The sequence below is a fragment of the Antechinus flavipes genome, chromosome 2 (assembly GCF_016432865.1).
Source record: "Antechinus flavipes isolate AdamAnt ecotype Samford, QLD, Australia chromosome 2, AdamAnt_v2, whole genome shotgun sequence".
Lineage (NCBI taxonomy): Eukaryota > Metazoa > Chordata > Mammalia > Dasyuromorphia > Dasyuridae > Antechinus > Antechinus flavipes.
In genome coordinates this window covers 319,544,153-319,564,879 of record NC_067399.1, presented here as the reverse complement: position 1 = coordinate 319,564,879, position 20,727 = coordinate 319,544,153, and the positions used below count along the sequence as shown (strand labels likewise).

Below are 20,727 nucleotides of genomic sequence, written 5' to 3'. Positions count from 1 at the left end.
ATATTTCTTTTGTCATTTTTGTCTAGGACAGTAATTTAAGGACTAGGTCAATTAACAAGGAATTGAGGTTTTCAACCATTTAATATTTTTAAAAGACAAACATTTTCTTGATATTATTATTATTTTCCTTTCCTTGCCCTCATCAATGTCAGAGGTAAATTGGCCTAGTTTGGCAGCCCAACTGCCAAACTTTTGTGCTTTTGAATTTTCTTGAATTTGTACTTAAAGTTATTAAAAGATAAGTGATTTCATCATTTTCCTACTATTCATTGAGTGAAACCATTCATGTTTTAGGATTAGAGATTTAGAGCTGAATTGGATCTTAGAAGTCATCTAGTTCCCAGCTTCCTAAACTGTGGTTCATGACTCCACATAGGGTCACATAAATGAATGTGGGAATCACAAAATTATGATTATAATTAAATGCTTAATTTGTATACCTATTTTTATATCTATATACTTGGAGTCATGTAAAAATATCTTGGGTAAAAAGGGGTAGCAAGTGGAAAAAGTTTAAGAAGCCCTAATCTAGTCCAACCTAATTATTTCATAGATGAGAAAATTGAGGCCCAGAGTAACTTACCAGGGTGACTCCACTAGGAAGTGGCAATCAGAGTTAGAAATTAGGGCCCTCTGATTGCAGATTCAGTTTCTGTCTAGTCTTCCTCTGTTCCTGTGCTCCTACATCCCACCCTCCCTCCCAATCTTTATCATCTTATAGTGAGTCTACCTGTGATAAGATTCTTCAAACTTGTTAGGTTGGTACTCAGAGCACTGGTGTCAGACTTCAATCCACAAGCATTTATTAAGTGCTTACTGTGAGCAGATCACTGTGATAAATTGTGCTGTACAATTACAAGTAAAGACAAGGTCAGAGCTCACACTTCCTGACATAATCTTGGTGTCTTCAAGGCTGATTCTACTTCACAATGAGTTGTTAGTGCAGGACTTTTGTGGAAATTTTCTTAAGTTGTTATCTGCAAATGTTGACATCATAGTGGTCATGCATTTACTTTTATATCTATCTGTTGCAGTCAGTTGGACAGTGTTGGGAGAGCTGTATTTAAAGAGAATGTTCGTCTCCAGAAGGCTCTTGCTTTCCATATGAAAGAAGCCACTGATCTGCAGATGACCTCAAAAAAGTTGCAAGATAACCAGACTTTGCTCCTACAACAGAAGGTTCTTGCTACTGTTTATATCTCTGGGTTTATAATATCACAAAAAGATTCCATAACATTACCTTGATTATTCAACTCTATCTTCATGTTAATCAGAAAACAAATATAAAACTGTGACTTGCTATGCTAGAAACTGCTCAAAACAAGTCAGAAATCTCACATTTCAGTTCTCTAGAAGAAAGTGGTAAGCCAGGTGATAAGTCTGGGTAACAAGACTGGGAAATGTAAAAAGGATTCATGTTAGGTAGAATACAGGAATGCCTAGTCCTAACTGTGCTAGCTAGTCCCAACTCCTGGTTTTGTCACCTTGTCCTAATGAACTTTAAAAACCTGAGACTGAGACAGCATTATTGGGAGAGGCTTCAAAAATACTGAGGAGTTGTGTTTAGCACATTAGTGAGAGAGGATGATTAACAATATAAGGTTATACCTATTGAGTGATTCTTGAACATATAAAAACTAAAACTGGAGCCTACAAAGTCAGTATATTTGTCTACTTTCATGACACTTTGAATATGCTATACAGGATCATAGATTTAGAATTGGAAGGAGGCCCAAAGGTCCAATTCTCTCTAGTCCAGCCTTTTCATTTTACTGATTAGGAACTTTGAGTGGCTAAGGTGATTTGCCCAGAATCATACAGCTAGTAACTGACAGAGCAGGAATGTCAAGTTAGGCCCTCTGATACCAAATCCAGCACTCTTTTCATTGTAGCATACAACACTCAAATCTTAAATTTAAGATCGATTTGGTAAATCAAGATGTCACTTTCCCTCTAATGTTTTAATATCTTTGTGCCCTGTTTATTATTGTATGATAGCTCCTGAGTACAGGCATTTCTAGTGGGGAAGAGTTGTATGACTAGAAGTTGCCAGTATAGGGAGGGGCTTAATAGAAGTGCCTTCCAGCTTTCTGATAGTTCATGCTCACTCCACTTTCCTGGGTATGGTCCATTATCAAAGATTCATCCAACCTCGTACTAGTACATGGGACTAAAGTTAAAGAAGTCTTAGCAATTTGTTACGTGAGCTTGAACTTGAAACATGAAAAAATTACTCTTAGAAGGATGGATTAAAAGGAGTGATTGAATACAAGGAAAATAGTGAATGAGGGGCAGGATTTTAGTGGTGGAAATGAAAAGAGGGATAAACCCAAGAGGAAAACACTATCAGGATTTAATTGTTACAATATGATAATGATAATAATAATAACAATTTTTTTTACACCTGTAAAAAAAGAAACTGGTTTCTTTGTGAAATATATGTTTATTTTTTATATTGTATCAAAATAAAATCCTAGTTTTCTGATTGGGATCATGGTGTGTTGTTATGACTTAACTTAATGGGAAAGTGAAATTTTACAATAGAAATGGTAACCAATACTGTCAAAATTATAGAAAAGCTGTATTGTAATTGCAGAAATATCTACATGCAAGAAAGTATTTACGATTTGGATCAAGGTTGCACAGGGAAAGGGAAAGAACACCAGTTAGGAAGAGGAAGGAAAAAAATCTCTTTTTTCTGATGTTGGATAAGCTGCTTTATCTTCTTAGATCTTTCCCCCCAATTTGTACAATAAGATAACTGTGAACATCTTTTCTTGTACTAATATTTTGAAATGGAAAGTAAGGAAATGCAATGCCTCCTTCTAGTGATTTCTTTTTCAACTTTTGCCATGTAATTTGAAAGTACTTAACAAATGTTTATTTAAATGAATGCGTTTTCTTTTACTGTCAGGCCAGCTCTGGAATTGTAAAGAAATTAATATATCTAGATAGCCATTACTTAATACAATAAGAATTGAAGGGAAGCAAGCAGGGAAGGTTTCAGTTGTTTGTAAAGCATATGAATTGTGCCCAATAGTCAAGGTGACAAAGATTTTAATTCTGAAGCTCCAAACTTAGAAAGGTTTTTTTTTTTTTTTTTTTTTTTTTTTTGATAAATCATGAAAGTATTTTTGAGTTTTGGATTAATTCAAGAAAAATTAAAAATCTCTTTTTCATTTTGCTTTAGGAAACCAATGAGTTGTTGATTAGGGAAAAGATCATGCAAGTTACTCAGCAGAAAGACCAGATCGAGTGTCTCCAGAAGAAAGTGAAAAAACTGGAGACAGCCCTGGGACACATGGCTACTGAGTTTGAGACCGAAATTAAAAAAATTCAAGAGCGCGCATTTATAGAGAATCAGGCAGGCCGGGTGGAAATTAACAAGCTGGAACAAGTCCTTCAGATGAAGGACAAAGAGATGAATCGAGTGAAGAAGTTGGCCAAGAACATCTTGGATGAGCGAACAGAAGTGGAGCGGTTCTTCCTTGATGCTCTATATCAAGTGAAGCAACAAATAAGTCTTAGCAGGAAGGAATACAAAGAGATGGCACAAGCAGCTTTTAATTTTAAAATGAGAGAGGCTTTTGCAGGAAGAACAGAGTATCCCAAAATCCGGACATTTGATGGCAGAATCCACAGCACCAATAGTGTAAACCAAGATCTTAGGCAGGCAGAGAAATGGTATGGATAATTCTTTAATATAATATCCTATGTGGTGTTATGTATTTGTGTACTACAGTTAAGAGATTAGAATTCTTTAAAGTCCTCTTTGTATCTAAAATAAGAACATGTCAAAAGTAGAAAATATTTGAATACTGGAGCCTATCGTGAATCATGAAGAAGGATTAGTTTTATTCTTGGTTGAAAATTTAAATCCTGATGCTCCCTTTGTGACTTGTAGGCAAGTTTCTTAGAATGAATTATCTTGGAGGATAGTCTTTAAAAGATACTAAAATAGTTGTAAGAGAACTTTTTACACATTATCAGTAATAAGGAGCCTAATTTTCCAGTTAGTTTCTAATATGTGCTAACCAAATAGCCTTTCATCTTTTACTGTGAGGAACAACAGTATTCTGTCACTCTAGCTTAAAGATAAGATGTAGATTTTGCTAGACATCAAACCTTAATTCTCTTTTTTCTTCCTTTTTTATTAAAGCTTTTAATGTACAAAACATATACATGGGTAATTATTCAATATTTATCCTTGCAAAACTTTCTGTTCCAAATTTTTCCCTCCTTTTCCCCAACTCCTAGATGACAGGTAGTCCAATGCATGTGAAATGTTAAAATATATATTTAATTCAATATATGTATACATATTTATATGGTTATCTTGATGCATAAGAAAAATTGTATCTAGGAAAAAACCTAAGAAGGAAAACAAAATGCAAGCCAATATCAACAGAAAGTATGAAAATGTTATGTTGTGATCCACACTCAATACCCATAGTTCTCTCTCTAGATGTAGATATCTCTCTTCATCACAGGATGGTTGGAACTGGTTTGAATTGTAATGCTAGAGAAACTGAGACAAGGTAGAAATTAGAGAGTATTTAATATTTTATTTAAATGGAGAGATTTGCTGGGACCAAATGGATCCATGGTTTGGCCCCAGGGCTGAAAGAGATTATCATCTCCAAGAATCCAGGCAACAATGTGAGTTCTCAATGACATATCTACACATAGTTCAGACTCAGGGGGGTAGACTGAGTCAGGGATGGAGAGTGCTAAGAGTGGGAACAGGACTCTGACAGGGTGGGGTGAGCCATCAAAGAGAGGGATGACATAATGGGGGGAGGCACCCCGAGATGGGGAGAGGCATCTTAATAAGACAGTATCTGATATTCTAATAGCTTGGGATGGGGAGAGGCATTCTGATATTCTAAAACATAAGATAACTTTTATCCTTCTCAAATATTCTGATAAAGAGGGAGGGGTGGTTTTGCAGGATTGAGCTGAATAATTATAACTGAGGCAGAACAGTTAGGGAAATCAAGGCAGGACAATTTAAGGAAACTGAGTCAGGACAATAAAAGAGAACTGTGGCATAACAGAATCATCTCATTGTTGAAGAGACATGACTCTCTTATATTGATCCTCGTATAGTCTTGTTGTTGCTGTGTACAATGATCTCCTGGTCCTGCTCATTTCACTCAGCATCAGCTCATATAATTCTCTCCAGGCCTTTCTGAAATCATTCTGTTGATTGTTTCTCACAGAACCATAATATTCCATAACATTCATATACTGTAACTTATTCAGCCATTCTCCAATTGATGGGCATCCACTCAATTTCCAATTTCTGGCCACTACAAACAGGGCTGCCACAAACATTTTGGCACATACAGGTCCCTTTCCCTTCTTTAGTATCTCTTTGGGGTATAAGCCCAGTAGAAACACTGCTAGATCAAAAGGTATGCACAGTTTGATAACTTTTGGAGCATAGTTCCAGATTGCTCTCCAGAATGGTTGGATGGATCCACAATTCCACCAACAATGCATCAGTGTCCCAGTTTTTCCACATCTCCTCCAACATTCTGCATTATTTTTCCCTATCATTCTAGCCAATCTGACAGGTGTGTAGTGGTATCTCAGAGTTGTCTTAATTTGCATTTCTCTGATTAATAATGACTTAGAGCATCTTTTCATATGTCTAGAAATAGTTTCAATTTCTTCATCTGAGAATTGTCTGTTCATATCCTTTGACCATTTATCAATTGGAGAATGGCTTGATTTCTTATAAATTAGAGTCAATTCTCTATACATTTTGGAAATGAGGCCTTTATCAGAACCTTTGACTGTAAAAATTCAAATCATAATTCTTTACCACCTTTCAGTATGTAGCAATTTGTGGTGGTTTTGCTATTACACAACAGGTTCATGGTCACGTATTCCTTTCCTTTTATTGAAACAGCAATATGAGATGCTCTATGTCTTCAGGGATCTTATAATTTAGTTGACTTCTCAGCAGAATATAAACAAAAATGAAAAAGTAGGATAGCATATGAGCAAGAAGAAAAAGTACTGCAAACTTAAAACAACTGTGACAGTAAATGATTATATTTGTAATCAATTGTTCTCCTCTTATTTACCTAAAAGCAAAAGCCATATTAATTTTAACAAGACAGTAGCAAAATGATCCTATATATTATTATGAATTTTTTCCTATTTTTATTTTATATATTATTCGCTTTTCTTCTCTTTGTATAATTTTCACTTAAGTCTGAACATATTTCTTTGAATTTTACATATTTTTCAACTCCAAAGAACAGCTGCTATGATTCAATATTATCCTCATAAAAGAAAATCAACTACCATGTGAGGCTGAAGCTAATGAATCTTTTGAGCTCTGGAATTTTGAGCTGCAGTGGGTTTAGCTAATCTATTGTTTGCATTAAGTTCAGTCGACAAAATGTGCACTAGGGAGATGGGGGAGACCAGGTTGCTTAAGAAATGATGAATAGGCCCAGATTACAAACAGAGCAAGCCAGAACTTCAATGCTGATAGTGATAGAATTGGGCCATGACTACATCTTATCTTAGCCTAACTAAGACAGGACAATCTGGTCTTGTTTTTTAAACAAAGAAAGTAATCAAGGAAGGTCCTTTTTCCTCTAATCCCAGCTCCACTACCTCCCAAGCATGTTGGATGAACTCCCTATGATGAATATAGGGGAGAGACAGGAGTTGTAAAGGATGAGTAGTATTGGGCTAATATATGGTCTGTTTTGGTAGAAGGATTACCCACATTGAAGAAGATCACATGTCCACATGAATAATTTGAGTATATAGAACAATATAATATTTACTTCACATTTATATATTAAACTAATCTAATTAAACTAAATCTAATCATTCAACTTAATAGTTTCCAGTTTTTTTCTAAGAAAAATAATACTACTAAGAATATTTTGTATGTAGACAGAATTTTTTCTCTTATCAGTAATCCTTTCTGGATTTAATTAGTGGAATAAAGGACACAATATTTTCATAACTGTTATTATATAATAATTTTATTTGTCCCCCCCCCCAAATAAAACAATTCATAGCAGCCTATTAAGGAGTGAGTTGTTTTTTTCTTAACCATACCAATACTGAATTTGATCATTCCATACTATCTTTGCCAAGATAATGAATATAAGGAGATAATCCCAGAGATGTTTTATTTGGCATTTTTATTAAGTATTAAGGATTTTTAACATTTTTAAAAGTAGTTTGAAGGTCTGGTTTCTTTTTTGAAAACTGCCTGTTTATTCTTATCTTTTGGAAAATGGCTCTTCTGTAAATTTGTGTCAATTCCTTAAAGGTTCTAGTTGTCAGAATTTTATCAGAACCTGGTCTCTACCTTTGATTCTTATACTGGATTGTATAACCTATATCAGTTCGCTTGCTGTCTTGGGAAGGAAGGAAATAAGGAAGGAAGGAAGAAAAAAATTTGGAACTCAAAATCTTACAAAAATGAATGCTGAAAACATGTAATTGAAAAATTGATTCTTATTCTGGAAGCACTGCTTTGAAATGTGCAAAAGCATTTTATTTAATCTATTCAGATATATGTGTCTTTGTCTCATGATTTCCTTTAAGTAATAGTTGGTTAAGAATTAGCCTTAAGAACTGGATTCCATTCACAATTATGAAATATATATCATTCCATTTTCAAATGTTTTGCGCTATCCATAGCTAGATGGCAAAATGGATAGAATCCAAGACCTGGAGGCAGGAAGACCAAATTTTAAATCTGCTTTTTGATATTTTTTAGCTGTGTGACCTTGAACAAGTCACTTAACCTGTGTTTGTAAAGTAGGAGAGATAGTACTTCCTTCACAAGATTACTAGGAGGACCAATCTTAGAATATCTATTGAGGATCAAATGAAAGAATTTCTATTAAGAACCTTTGTAACCTTAAAGAGCTTCTTTGTAAATGTGCTTATGATTATTGTTTATATTGAGATCATAGATACATTTAGAATTTAAAGCATATGAAATAAGAATGTCTTTACTAGAGATTTTTATATTTTGGGATTTATCATAAACATTTTGTTTTAATTGTTTTAATGTAATCTGTTCTATTTAACTACTGTTTTTTTTTTTTTAATCCAGCTTCAGATAGTTTTGATAATTAGGACTTCAGAGTTTAATTTTGGCTCTTTCTTACTTTTCTCTTCATTATTGATAGATATTACTTACCTTTTGCTCTTTGATGTCATTTTTGGTTTTGTATCGCATTTTGTGAAATGTCCTATTGATATTTTGATTCCTAATATCTTAAATCTATAAATTAATTGTTTATTAACCATAGGATTAATTAGTTAATATAATATTAGTATTAATTAATAAAATAATATTGTTATTTTTATTATATTACTGTTACACAGCTATGATAACCAAATGTTTCTCCAGTTATTTAGATTTCCTTCGTTTCAGTGAAAATTGCTTTGTATTTATATATTTGTATTTATATGTGTGTTTTAGTGTTAATTCCCAGATAATAAATATTATTATTTTAAATGTTATTACTTTATATAATTTTTTCTGGCTATTGTTATGATATATAAAAATGCTAATTAATTTTATAAGTTGATTTTATATTGTACCATTTTACTCATTTTCTCAATTAATTTAATTTTTCTTGTATTTTCAACACAGAACAGCCACCATCCATAAGCTCTTGTTTTAGTTTTCTCTTTTCCATTATTTATTCTTTAAATTTATCTTTCTTGTCTTATTTTTATAACTAACATTTCAAATAGCAATGGTGAGAGAAGGCATTATTCCTTGTTTTATTCCTGTTTTTAGCTGGAAAGCAAAAATTGGTTTTGGTTTTTATAAAAATATGTTAAATAAAATCCCAAAACTCTAATACTTTTAAGTGTTTTCAAAGTAAATAATAGTGTATTCAATCAAAGGCTTTTTCTGCATCTCTGTTACGCTATTTCCTCCAATTTTGACTCATTTTTCAATTCTTTTCTAATTGTAACTTGAAGTGTAATTGCAACTTGAAGTATATTCTTATATTCTATTTGTCCAAACTTTATTTGACATTTTTGTATCAATATTTATTTTGCTAGTTTGGGCACCAGGGCCATATTTTTCTCATAAAAAAACTGAGTAGAATGCCTCCTTCTTGATTTTCGAAATAAGTTTACATAGCTTGGGAATTCTTTGTTCTTTAGCTACTTGATAGAATTTGCTTACTAATCCCTTCTAATTCTTCCCCTTCTCTTTTCTTCCCCTCTCATTCTTTGAGAATTCAGATAATTTGTATGGTACAGAGAAAGAGAACTGACCCTGGAGTCTTAGGATCTGGGTTAAAATTCTGCCTCTGCTATTTAATTCTGCAAATAACTACATACAAACAAGTTATAATTTCCCTGCTTGAAACCCCGAGGGAGCCAGGTAGCACGATAGCACACAGAGCACTGGACCTGAAGTCAAAAAGACTTTTCTTCCAAATGTGACCTCTGACATTTCCTAGCTGTGTGACTCTACTAGACAAGTCATGTAATCCTTGTTTGCCTCATTTTCCTCACCTGTAAAAGCAACTGGAGAAGGAAATGGCAAACCTCTCTAGTAACTTCACCAAGAAATGGAGTCACAAAAATTTGGACACAACTGAAGAATAATGATTTTTGATTGATTACCTGAAAGATTCAAATGGAAAAGTCTCTAGCCTTGGAGAATTTACCCTATCTTGGGGAAAATATGATGTATATATAAAATTTTTTTAAAAAAGATATACAAAATAATTTCCAAGGAGGACACTAGTGGTTGGTACTAATTAGTAGACTGTATAGGAAGAGGGGAAAAGCCCTGACTTTGGAGTTGTAAAACTGAGGTTCGATTCTTGGTTAAATTCTTCTGGCTTTATTTTTTCCTCTGTCCAGTGTTGGGGAATTCCTCAAATCACAGGTTCCAAAATCCTCTTGAGGAATAATTCCTTACACTTTGTTCTGTGTGATTGAAGATCAATAAAGTAAGAGTCAAGACTTAAAAGATTTAATTAATATCCGTTGGTGGACATTTGCCTAATTGTTAGCAGCTCCAGTAGAACTATGGGAGAGATATACATACATATATTTCTATATCCTTATCTCTCTGTAAGATTGTATATCTATACATAGATATATAGTTTTATATAGCCTTAGGATAACAAGAGACAAAATGATTAAGATTAGGGTCCAGTTAGCCTTGTGAGAGTTCAGGTTAATTCTGGTGGAGATATTTTGTTAGGTTGATGCCATCAGACTATCCAGGCAGGACTTAAAGACTCCTTCAAGGAAAGGTACCTGTATGTGCCAAAATGTTTGTGGCAGCCCTGTTTGTAGTGGCTAGAAGCTGGAAAATGAATGGATGCCCATCAATTGGAGAATGGCTGGGTAAATTGTGGTATATGAATGTTATGGAATATTATTGTTCTGTAAGAAATGACCAGCAGGATGAATACAGAGAGGACTGGCGAGACTTACATGAATTGATGCTAAGTGAAATGAGCAGAACCAGGAGATCATTATACACTTCAACAACGATACTGTATGAGGACATATTTTGATGGAAGTGGATTTCTTTGACAAAGAGACCTAACTGAGTTTCAATTGATAAATGACGGATAGAAGCAGCTACACCCAAAGAAAAAACACTGGGAAACGAATGTGAACTATCTGCATTTTTGTTTTTCTTCCCGGGTTATTTCTACCTTCTGAATCCAATTCTCCCTGTGCAACAAGAGAACTGTTCGGTTCTGCAAACATATATTGTATCTAGGATATACTGCAACATATCCAACATATAAAGGACTGCTTGCCATCTAGGGGAGGGGGTGGAGGGAGGGAGGGGAAAAATCGGAACAGAAACGAGTGCAAGGGATAATGTTGTAAAAAAATTACCCTGGCATGGATTCTGTTAATATAAAGTAATTATTAAATAAAAATTAAAAAAAAATTAAAAAAAAAAAGAAATTTGAATTCAACAACAACAACAAAAAAAGACTCCTTCAAGAGAAAAATTAGAATTATTGGGTTTTTCTTGTTGCTAAATAAAATATGGTTGTTGTTTAGTTGTGTCCTACTCATCTTGAATCAATTTGGGGATTTTTTGGCAGAGAGACTGGCACTCAGTGGAGTGGTTTACCATTTCCTTCTTAACTCATTTTACAGATGAGGAAAATGAGACAAACAGGATGACATTGATAAAGTCTAGATTTAGGGAGCCAAAATGAGATTAGGGTTTCTGGTTGTCAGAGAGTTAAATGATAAGGTCAAGTGGCATGTTTGGGGTTCAAGGAACCAAATGGAAAGTTTTGGTTCCACTGCACCCCCTTGGGATTCGGCACAAGGGTAGGGAGTTTTGGGGACTTCCTTCTAGCAGTGCATGAGTTCTCTGTAAAGGAATTTACAGACCCGAAAACTTAGATTGATAAAAGAGGTTTATTATATATAGTGTTATGCCACAGTTCTCTTTAACTGTCCGGACTCAGTTTCCCTGCACTAGTTTCCCTTGTCTAAGTTTCCTTAACTGTTCTGTCTCAGTCCCCTTAGTTGTAAATCCCCCTCTGGCCCATTAAGACTGAGGACGATTTGCTCTAAGGTTATAAATTGTTAGCAAGATAAACAAGAGAGCAGATTTCCTGACTCTTTTCTGTCCTCAAGGATTTACAATATCCCTCTAAAATATTCCAAGATACCTCACTGATATCTTTATTTCTGTGTATTCAGACATCCTGTCTCTGGGTTTTTAGGATTTATGACCTCCCCTATCCTGACAGAAGTTTTCCCGTGCTTCTTACCCCTTCCTTTGCTTAGAGAAAAGGTATTTAAGAAGTTGGGGTTCCTCCATTCATTGCTGGAGGCTGGACGCTGGAGGCTGGATGCTGGATTCTTTGAGATAACAGTCTCCTCCAGCCCTGGGACCAATATGGATTCCTTGGTCCCAGTATATCTTTATCTCTGTCTGACTGGATAATCTGAGATGAGAATCCTGTCCAGTCAATTATACTCTCCCATTAATAAAATATTTAAAACTCTCTAATCTCTCTCCTGCTTCAGTTTCTCCAGCATTACAATAGGGATTGGGAAGTAAGATTAGAAATCCTGACAGAGAGGCATAAAGTCTCATTAGGGAAATAGATGAGGATAAAGAGAGAGTAGCACTGGAAAAGAATATTATTCCAGTGGGCAGAGGCCTCCTTGGCATAGCATGGCATGTTTAGAACCTTTGCAAAGAGAGGATTTTAGATGGGCTCTTTTATAGCTCAAGGTGAAGGGAACTCGTGGATGGAGTCCCAAGCTGGCTCATCTGGGTTTCAGCTTGAGCTGAAATGTAATGAGTTTCTGCAGTTCTATAGGATTGGACTTCCTTTGCTAGATAATACAATGAAACTGTCTTGTTTGCTTTCCCTTTGCTGGGGTCCCTCAATGAGGCAGAGTTGAAGGAGATTTTCTCCTTCAGGGAGTTTTAGAGTTTCAGGGTCCCTTCTTCAACATGACTTCCCAGGATCACACAGTTAGTGGGTATCTGAGGCCAGATTTGAACTCAGAAAGGTAAGTGTTCCTGACTTTAGACCCAGTGCTCAATCCACTGTGCCATTTAGCTGTGTTATGCCACAGTTCTCTTTAACTGTCCTGACTCAGTTTCCCTGCACTAGTTTTCCTTGTCTCAGTTTCCTTAACTGTTCTGTCTCAATCCCCTAAGCTGTAAAACTCCCCCTTTAGTCTGACTGAGGACTATTTGCTCTAAGGTTATAAATTAGTAAGATAAACAAGAGTACTCTCTTCCTGATTCTTTTCTGTCCTCAAGAATTTACAACATCCCTCTAAAATATTCCAAGATACCTCTCTGACATCTTTATCTCTGTGTATTCAGACATCCTGTCTCTGGGTTTTTAGCATTTATGGCCTCCACAGAAGTTTATCCAGGCTTCTTACCCCTTCCTTTGTTTAGAGAAAAGATATTTAAGAAGTTGGGGTTCCTCCATTCATTGCTGGAGGCTGGTGGCTGGTGGATGTATGCTGGACACTGGATTCTTTGGGATGACAGTCTCCTCCAGCCCTGGGACCAACATGGATTCCTTGGTCCCAGTATATCTTTATCTCTGTCTGACTGGACAATTTGAGAGGAGAGTCCTGTCCAGTCAATTATACTCTCCCATTAATAAAATATTAAAAATTCTCTAATTTCTCTCCTGCCTCAGTTTCTCTGGTATTATAGCTGCTCAGAGTTTTATTTATACACGTCTATATTTTCTTTGAAGTCTAATGATACTGGTGAACTTTGAAATTGTGTCCCCTTTAATTTGTAAAATAATCACTCTGAAATTGTATCCTCTTTGATCTGTAAAAGAAGGGGAGATTGAGTCTGAGAGACAGGCCTATTTTCCAGACAAACCTTTTCTTAAGATAAGCAGCATCATTCTCTTGGAAATCCCGGCCAAAAACACCTCCCCTCTTTCGTCCCCTTTCCTCAGTCCCCCACCACCACCATTGATCTTTTGGGTAGCCTGTCAGTTCAGGAAACTATAGATTCTGAAAAAAGCCTTCAAAGTGATTTTCATTCAGTTGGGAGATCTTGGTCTGATAATCAGCTCAAACTGCCCCCAGCCCGACAAGATCCCATAAAATAGGTTTCATTAACTCATTCTTTGCAAATCTCCTCATTAAGAGATTTGTCTTCTAAGAGAGAGCTTCTTAGTGAAAAATAAAACTTTTTGCCACAGACTTTTGGGTTCACGAATTCTTTAGCATTTGAACCCTAAGCAGAGGGGATCTCTTCCCCTTCCCAAACAGCATCACTAAGACTTTTTATTCTAAAGAGAAACTATTGCCTTCAAACTTATCAGCACACAAATTTTATCTATGTCTCTACAAGAGTGAGAGATGGGACTAAATGGCCCCCAAGGTAACTTCTGATTTCATAAAGGTACTTTATGACCCTGTCAGCAATTGAGGATTTAGGATGAAATTCCAAAGAATGTGCAGTTGGGTTGAACTTGGAAGGCAGCTAAGGATTATACAAGACAAATATGAAAAGCAAGTACATTCTAGGAGTAATGGAGTTGACAATGATCACTTAGGTATAAGTTTGAAACTTATTAAACTATGGGAGGGCTGAGAATAAGATTTTGTGTACAGATATGCATCTAAGCCTTCCCCTTTGATCTAGGCATATTTGTACCTCTGAAATAAATGATACAAGTCATAAAAGAAATCCACTCAGTGGAAAGTAAATCCATACCTTCTTAAATCTTTTGCCTACATTGAACGAATAAAGAAAAATCAATAAATATTTAAAGTTTTTTTTTTTTTAAAGGGAATTATGCTTGGCAGATGAGAGTTTTTCCCTCTCATCTTCCTTATCCTGTTTCTCTGCATTTCTCTAGTGACTACTCTTCCTTTCAAATGAATGTGTTGTTTTCTACTGGTCCAGTCTTTCCTACCAGCTGAATGCACTGTCTGCTATTATTCTGGTCTATGTTTTCAGTGGTAAGGTCATTGAGAAGGAAGTCAGCACACTGAAACATTGCTAGTCCCCCTCCCCCCTCCAGTCATTGTCAATAAACATTTCATTATGTGCCAAACACTATGCTAAAGAGCTAAGGTTACAAAGGGAGATAAGACAGTTCCTGGCCTCAAGAAACTTGTAACTAATGGAGGAGAGGACATAGAAATAAAGAAGAAAAATGCAGGATAAATAGGAGATAATTAACAGAGGTAATGCACTAGAATTAAGAGGGATGTGGAAAGGATTCCTATGATATTTTAGTTGGAATTTAAAGGAAGCCAAGAAAGGTAGTAGGCAGAGTTGAAGAGGAAGGCATTCCGTCTTTGGGGACAACAAGAGAAAAATGCTCAGAGATGGAGTATCTTGTTTTATGGAATAGCTAGTAAGCTGGTCTTACTGGATCCAAGAGTATGTTGGGAAGTAAGTTGTAAGAAAACTAGAAAGGTAGGAGGGGGGGGCCATATTATGAAAGATTTTAAGTGCCAAACATAGCATTTTGTATTTGATTCTGAAGGCAATAGGGAGCCATTGGAGTTTATTGAGTAGAGGGAATGACCACTTAGCTATTGGAAAATGTCTTTTAGCCTTATCATGTTTGTTAATTGTTTATATATCTTGAATACCAAACTCTTACCAGAGAAATCTGATAATTTGAAAATTTTCTTCCACTTGGTTGTATCCATTCCTATCCTAAGTGATTTTATGCAGAAGTTTTCCAGTTATGTTTTTATTATAATAATCAGTTTATCAATTGCTTCTCTTATTTGTTTAGATATGAATGTTTCCTACCAATAACTGTTAGTGTGTGGGAAAAAGGTGAAGAACTTACAGATCAAGCACATAATGATCAGGGACTGTTATCTAAAGCCTTTTAAGGCCTCAGTTTAGGAAGCATGTGATTTTAGATAAGGCCTGGACTTCATTCCACTGTCCAAAAGAGGATTATGTGGTGAGGAAGCATGTGATTTTAGATAAGACCTGGACTATATTCTATTGTCCAAAAAAAAGGATACTGGTGAGAAAGTTATACATATCTCCTTGCCTTCTACATTCCATTGACCAAATAGGGAAATAGAGCTTATGTGACCAATCACACCATATAGAGGGTGGGATTTTGGGGGGGTTCTTTGTCTGAAATATATAAAAACTGTGAACATTTTCAAGTGAGTGGCTCTCTGTCTTGCTGTAGGCTTTGGCTCACAGACCAGGATGGGGGTCTGCTTCTAGAGATTCTAATAATTCTGCTTTCTATGAGTGATCTTGATGTGGGTTGTGGTCCCTTTAGGAAACTAGTCCTTTCAGATTCATTTATTCCTTTCTGATTCCCAACCCTTCCTGGCTGATGCATTATCAATTCAGGAACCCTGCACCTTTGATTCACAAATCCTGGTCATGTAATGCCAGAGAAACTGAGGCAGGAGAGAGATTAGAGAGTTTTTAATATTTTATTAATGGGAGAGTAAGATTGACTGGACAAGACTCTCATTTGGAATTATCCAGTCAGACAGAGATAAAGATATACTGGGATCAAGGAATCCATGTTGGAGGATTCTGTCATCCCAAAGAATCCAGCGTCCAGCATACAGCCAGCTGCCAGCCGCCATCCTCCAGCCATGAATGGAGGAACCCCAACTTCTTAAATACCTTTTCTCTAAACAAAGGAAGGGGTAAGAAGTGAGGGAAAACCTCTATCAAGATGGGGGAGGCCACAAATTCTAAGAACCCAGAGACAGGATGTCTGAATATAAAGATATCAATGAGATATCTTGGAATATTTTAGAGGGATATTGTAAATCCTTGAGGACAGAAAAGAGTCAGGAGGTCTATTCTCTTGTTTATCTTGCTAATTTATAACCTTTGAACAAATAGTCCTCAGTCTTACTGGGTCAGAGGGGGATTTATAACTAAAGGGATTGAGACAGAACAGTTAAGGAAACTGGGACAAGGGAAACTCATATAGGGAAACTGAGTCAGGACAGTTAAAGAAAACTGTGGCATAACATTCCACACTCTCTCTCATAAATATTCAAACCTTTGAATCTTAGCACCTTCCTCTAGGTACCCAGGAGGTCTTTGACCCACCCTACGTAAAGCAAACGAGCAAAAATAAAACTAGAAAAATGTAAGGACTCATATGGCAAGAGCAAGTCTCTCCCTGATAACCCCAGAGTTAGCAGCTGTACAAAGGCTCCCTTGTTGCAAGCATGTCAGGTCCTCTACAGTTCTGGAGCACCATCTCAGCCAGAGAATCCAGTTTGAGATGGACAGTTAGATCTGTGGTCATTTGTGCATTTAACTTAGTCTCTGCTTACAGATCAGCAGGGCGAAAGGCTCAAGCCCATTCAGAGGGGCAGATCTCTCCAGGGGAGAAGGGTAAGGCTGTAGTAGCTCTACCTGTCCCCACTCAGAGAAACAGGGCTGCTAGTAGAATACAGATTTTTCAGCAAATTATGCACAGTTAGACCATCACGGCAGGCAAACCCCAAACTTTTTAGGTGCCTGATATTAAACAAGGTCCTTTGAAATGCTGAGGTACTTAATGAACTGGGGTTACAGGACTGGAAAAACAGATCAGAGAGACTGCCATTGTCAGGACAGGTGTCTGATTTCTAAAACTTTTCTAAAAAAAATAATAATCCCCAAAACTGAGTCTGCCAGGGCAATTTTAACAAAATAAGGGATTCTAAAGTTAAAACATCCAAATTCAATCTGAACTAGTGAGATAGGGGGTGGGGCAGAAATGCTTAAGGCAAAGTGAATAGGAGCTAGGGGTTCCCATTCTTTCAGGTATTTTGAAAAAAACACACCAGTTTCCCCAATGTTCTCTCTTCCTCCCCTCCTTTTTTATTCTCATGGAAAGGAAGTATCAAATGACCACTCCCCATATAAATCCCAAGAGTGAATCAAAATTCCTGTACATAACAGACTAGTACAGTAGCATTTCCTAAAAAGCCCTCAAACATAACAGCAACAATTACACAGTTTTAACAAATCCCATCCCAAATCTTAAACACACAGTAATAGATGATCCAGGCAAGGTTTAACAGTCAGTCATCAACCATTCCCAAGGTCCCTCCTATCAGTCCAAAGTACACCCGATGCAGGGTCCAATCCATGGTCTCATTTAAAACTGCGGCTCCAGGCTGTGAAGTGATAGGAGGCTCTCATTCCTTGCAGAGTGGGTGCGTCATGCTGACAGTCAAAGCTGATCAAAGCTGATCCAGGTTCCAGAAACAAGCCAATATCTGTAATTTGACCAAAATCTAGAACAAAAACACAAATCTAACAAAGAAAGATTAGATCAGTCTCAGATAGACTCAGTTCACCAGACTGCTACAAAATATGAGGAGGCCAAAATAAATTGGCCAGCAGTTTCCATGTGAAGAGATGAGTTTGCTTTACAGGCCAAGCAAACGGGCACAGTCCCAAGGTGTAACATCAGTGAGGTCTCACAGACCTCTGTTAATTGTCCTCTTATCATGTAGAAACCTCAAAGAAACAAAACACCAATATCCAGTAACAGACAGATGACCAGGCGAAATACTCAGTTACCCTAGCATTTAGGGTACAATGATTACATATAACCAGACTGAAAATAGCAAAGCATGACATAATTGAATTGCATTAACAGTTCTATTGACCATTGCTCTGATCAGGGAGATCAGTTACAGAAGGAAAAATGCAAGAACATAACTATAACATAACATAAGCAGTTGAGTTTTAACTGTTGATCAATTGTCCCAGTAACTGTCAGAGGGTGGAGCTTTAAAACTCCCAATAGCATTAACTAATTAACTCTAAGCCCAAGAAATTTTCCCCCAATAACAAATTCCATTAATCAAATTTCTGATAACTCCTAAACAAAGATTTATCATAACTTTATAGTAATAACAGAAAGAAATTTTGTCTCAATAACTTCACAACTTAGAACAATTATCATATCTGGGTAGATGTTACATAAGTGAACATTATACATACAAATCATTTTGCTTTTTAAAATACCCAATACATAGAAAAAAAAATCCCAAATTGCATATTGTCCATAACAAAAACATTTTCAAAAAGACAAAGAAAAAAACTATTATGTTCAGAGACCCTTTAAATAATCTCAGGATGACCCAATATAATCAATTTAAACTTATACAAAAGACCCAATTCCACATAAAAGAATTCAAGAAGGTTTTTTTTTTTTTAAATAGCAATTAAACTTTTAGAAATATTCCTACCAACATATGGATCACATTTATGACCATATCTCTTAACCAAGAAAACCTTTATGAAGAAACAAATATTCAATTAATTAACCTAAAAGTAAGCATGCCCTTTAAATCACAGTTTGCTGCGCTGGCCATAATTAGATAAGAAAAAAAACAGCAGGAATATACTTAGAGGGATAAGAGGAAGAGAGGATTCCATGTGGCCACCCTTCCCCCACTCCTGCCCCTTAGAAAAACTTCCCTCGGGTTCCCCACTCAATTTCCTACATGGGGATCCTTTTCAAGATTTAGCCCATCAGTTTCCCAACATCAGGTTTCTTCCCAAATCCACCGATGTCCAACTTTCTCTTTCTCCCTGGCTAAACACTTGAACAATCTCCTTAAAGAACTTTTCTACCAGATGCTCCTTTGGTAAAGTAGCAGAAGACAGTGGGGGTGGATGGCTCCCTCCCTCACCTCTTCACCTACTCCTTCTTTCACCTTCCTAAAACCATGCAAACCTCTAATTGCCCTACAAGTCAGTCCTTCCTAAATCACCTGCATTCCTCTTTCCTTTTTCCTTCAAAAACCTGTAAGATTCACACTATGTGAATAGCCCAAACCTCCACAAAACCCACACATGTCCAGCAGAGCTAGATTTAAAGTATAACTTATGTTAATAAATAACTCAATATATTTCAGAAGATAACAAACTCCGAACCAAATTAGTACAGCTGTTTTTAAAAGTTTTTTTCTTTTCTTTTCCTTTCCGCCACCTTTCTTCTAACAGGTATTAGCATCTTATCTCCAGAGCTTTTTATTGCCCAGGCCAGGGTAAGCTTGAATTTTATTGCTCTTTACTCTAGTAGGCTTTTCCTTTTTTTATTTTTTATTATTGTTCTTTTTTTATTTTATTTTATTTAATAACTTTATATTGACAGAATCCATGCCAGGATAATTTTTTTTACAACATTATCCCTTGCACTCATCTCTGTTCCAATTTTTCCCCTCCCTCCTTCCACCCCCTCCCCTAGATGGCAAGCAGTCCTATATATGTTAGATATGTTGCAGTATATCCTAGATAACAATATATGTTTGCAGAACTGAACAGTTCTCTTGTTGCACAGAGGGAATTGGATTCAGAAGGTAAAAATAACCCGGGAAGAAAAAGATGCAGATAGTTCACATTCGTTTCCCAGTGTTCTTTCTTTGGATGTAGCTGCTTCTGTCCATCATTTATCAATTGAAAGTTAGGTCTCTTTGTCAAAGAAATCCACTTCCATCAGAATACATCCTCATACAATATCGTTGTTGAAGTGTATAATCTCCTGGTTCTGCTCATTTCACTTAGCATCAGTTCATGTAAGTCTCTCCAAGCCTCTCTGTATTCATCCTGCTGGTCATTCCTTACAGAACAATAATATTCCATAACATTCATATACCACAATTTACCCAGCCATTCTCCAGTTGATGGGCATCCATTCAATTTCCAGTTTCTAGCCACTACAAACAAGGCTGCCACAAACATTTTGGCACATACAGGTCCTTTCCCTACTTTAGTATTTCTTTGGGATATAAGCCCAATAGAAACACTGCTGGATCAAAGGGTATGCACAGTTTGATAACTTTTTGGGCATAATTCCAGATTGCTCTCCAGAATGGTTAGATTTGTTCACAGCTCCACCAACAATGCATCAGTGTCCCCGTTTTCCTGCATCCCCTCCAACATTCATCATTATTCTTTCCTGTCATCTTAGCCAATCTGACAGGTGTGTAGTGGTATCTCAGAGTTGTCTTAATTTGCATTTCTCTGATCAATAGTGATTTGGAACACTCTTTCATATGAGTGATAATAGTTTCAATTTCATCCTCTGAAAATTGTCTGTTCATATCCTTTGACCATTTATCAATTGGACAATGGCTTGATTTCTTATAAATTTGAGTCAGTTCTCTATATATTTTGGAAATGAGGCCTTTATCAGAACCTTTAACTGTGAAGATATTTTCCCAGTTTGTTGCTTCCCTTCTAATCTT

The 20,727-nt window shown here is 36.2% G+C and overlaps 1 protein-coding gene across 1 annotated transcript in view; it reads left to right on the top strand.

Annotated features, from left to right (window-relative positions):
* Positions 1-20,727, top strand: part of BBOF1 (basal body orientation factor 1) — a 107,692-nt gene that overhangs the window by 68,685 nt on the left and 18,280 nt on the right. The window contains exons 7-8 of the mRNA XM_051977618.1: positions 1,035-1,179; positions 3,191-3,684. Of these exons, the coding sequence (XP_051833578.1) occupies positions 1,035-1,179; positions 3,191-3,684 (639 nt within the window). The remainder of the gene's footprint in view (positions 1-1,034; positions 1,180-3,190; positions 3,685-20,727) is intronic.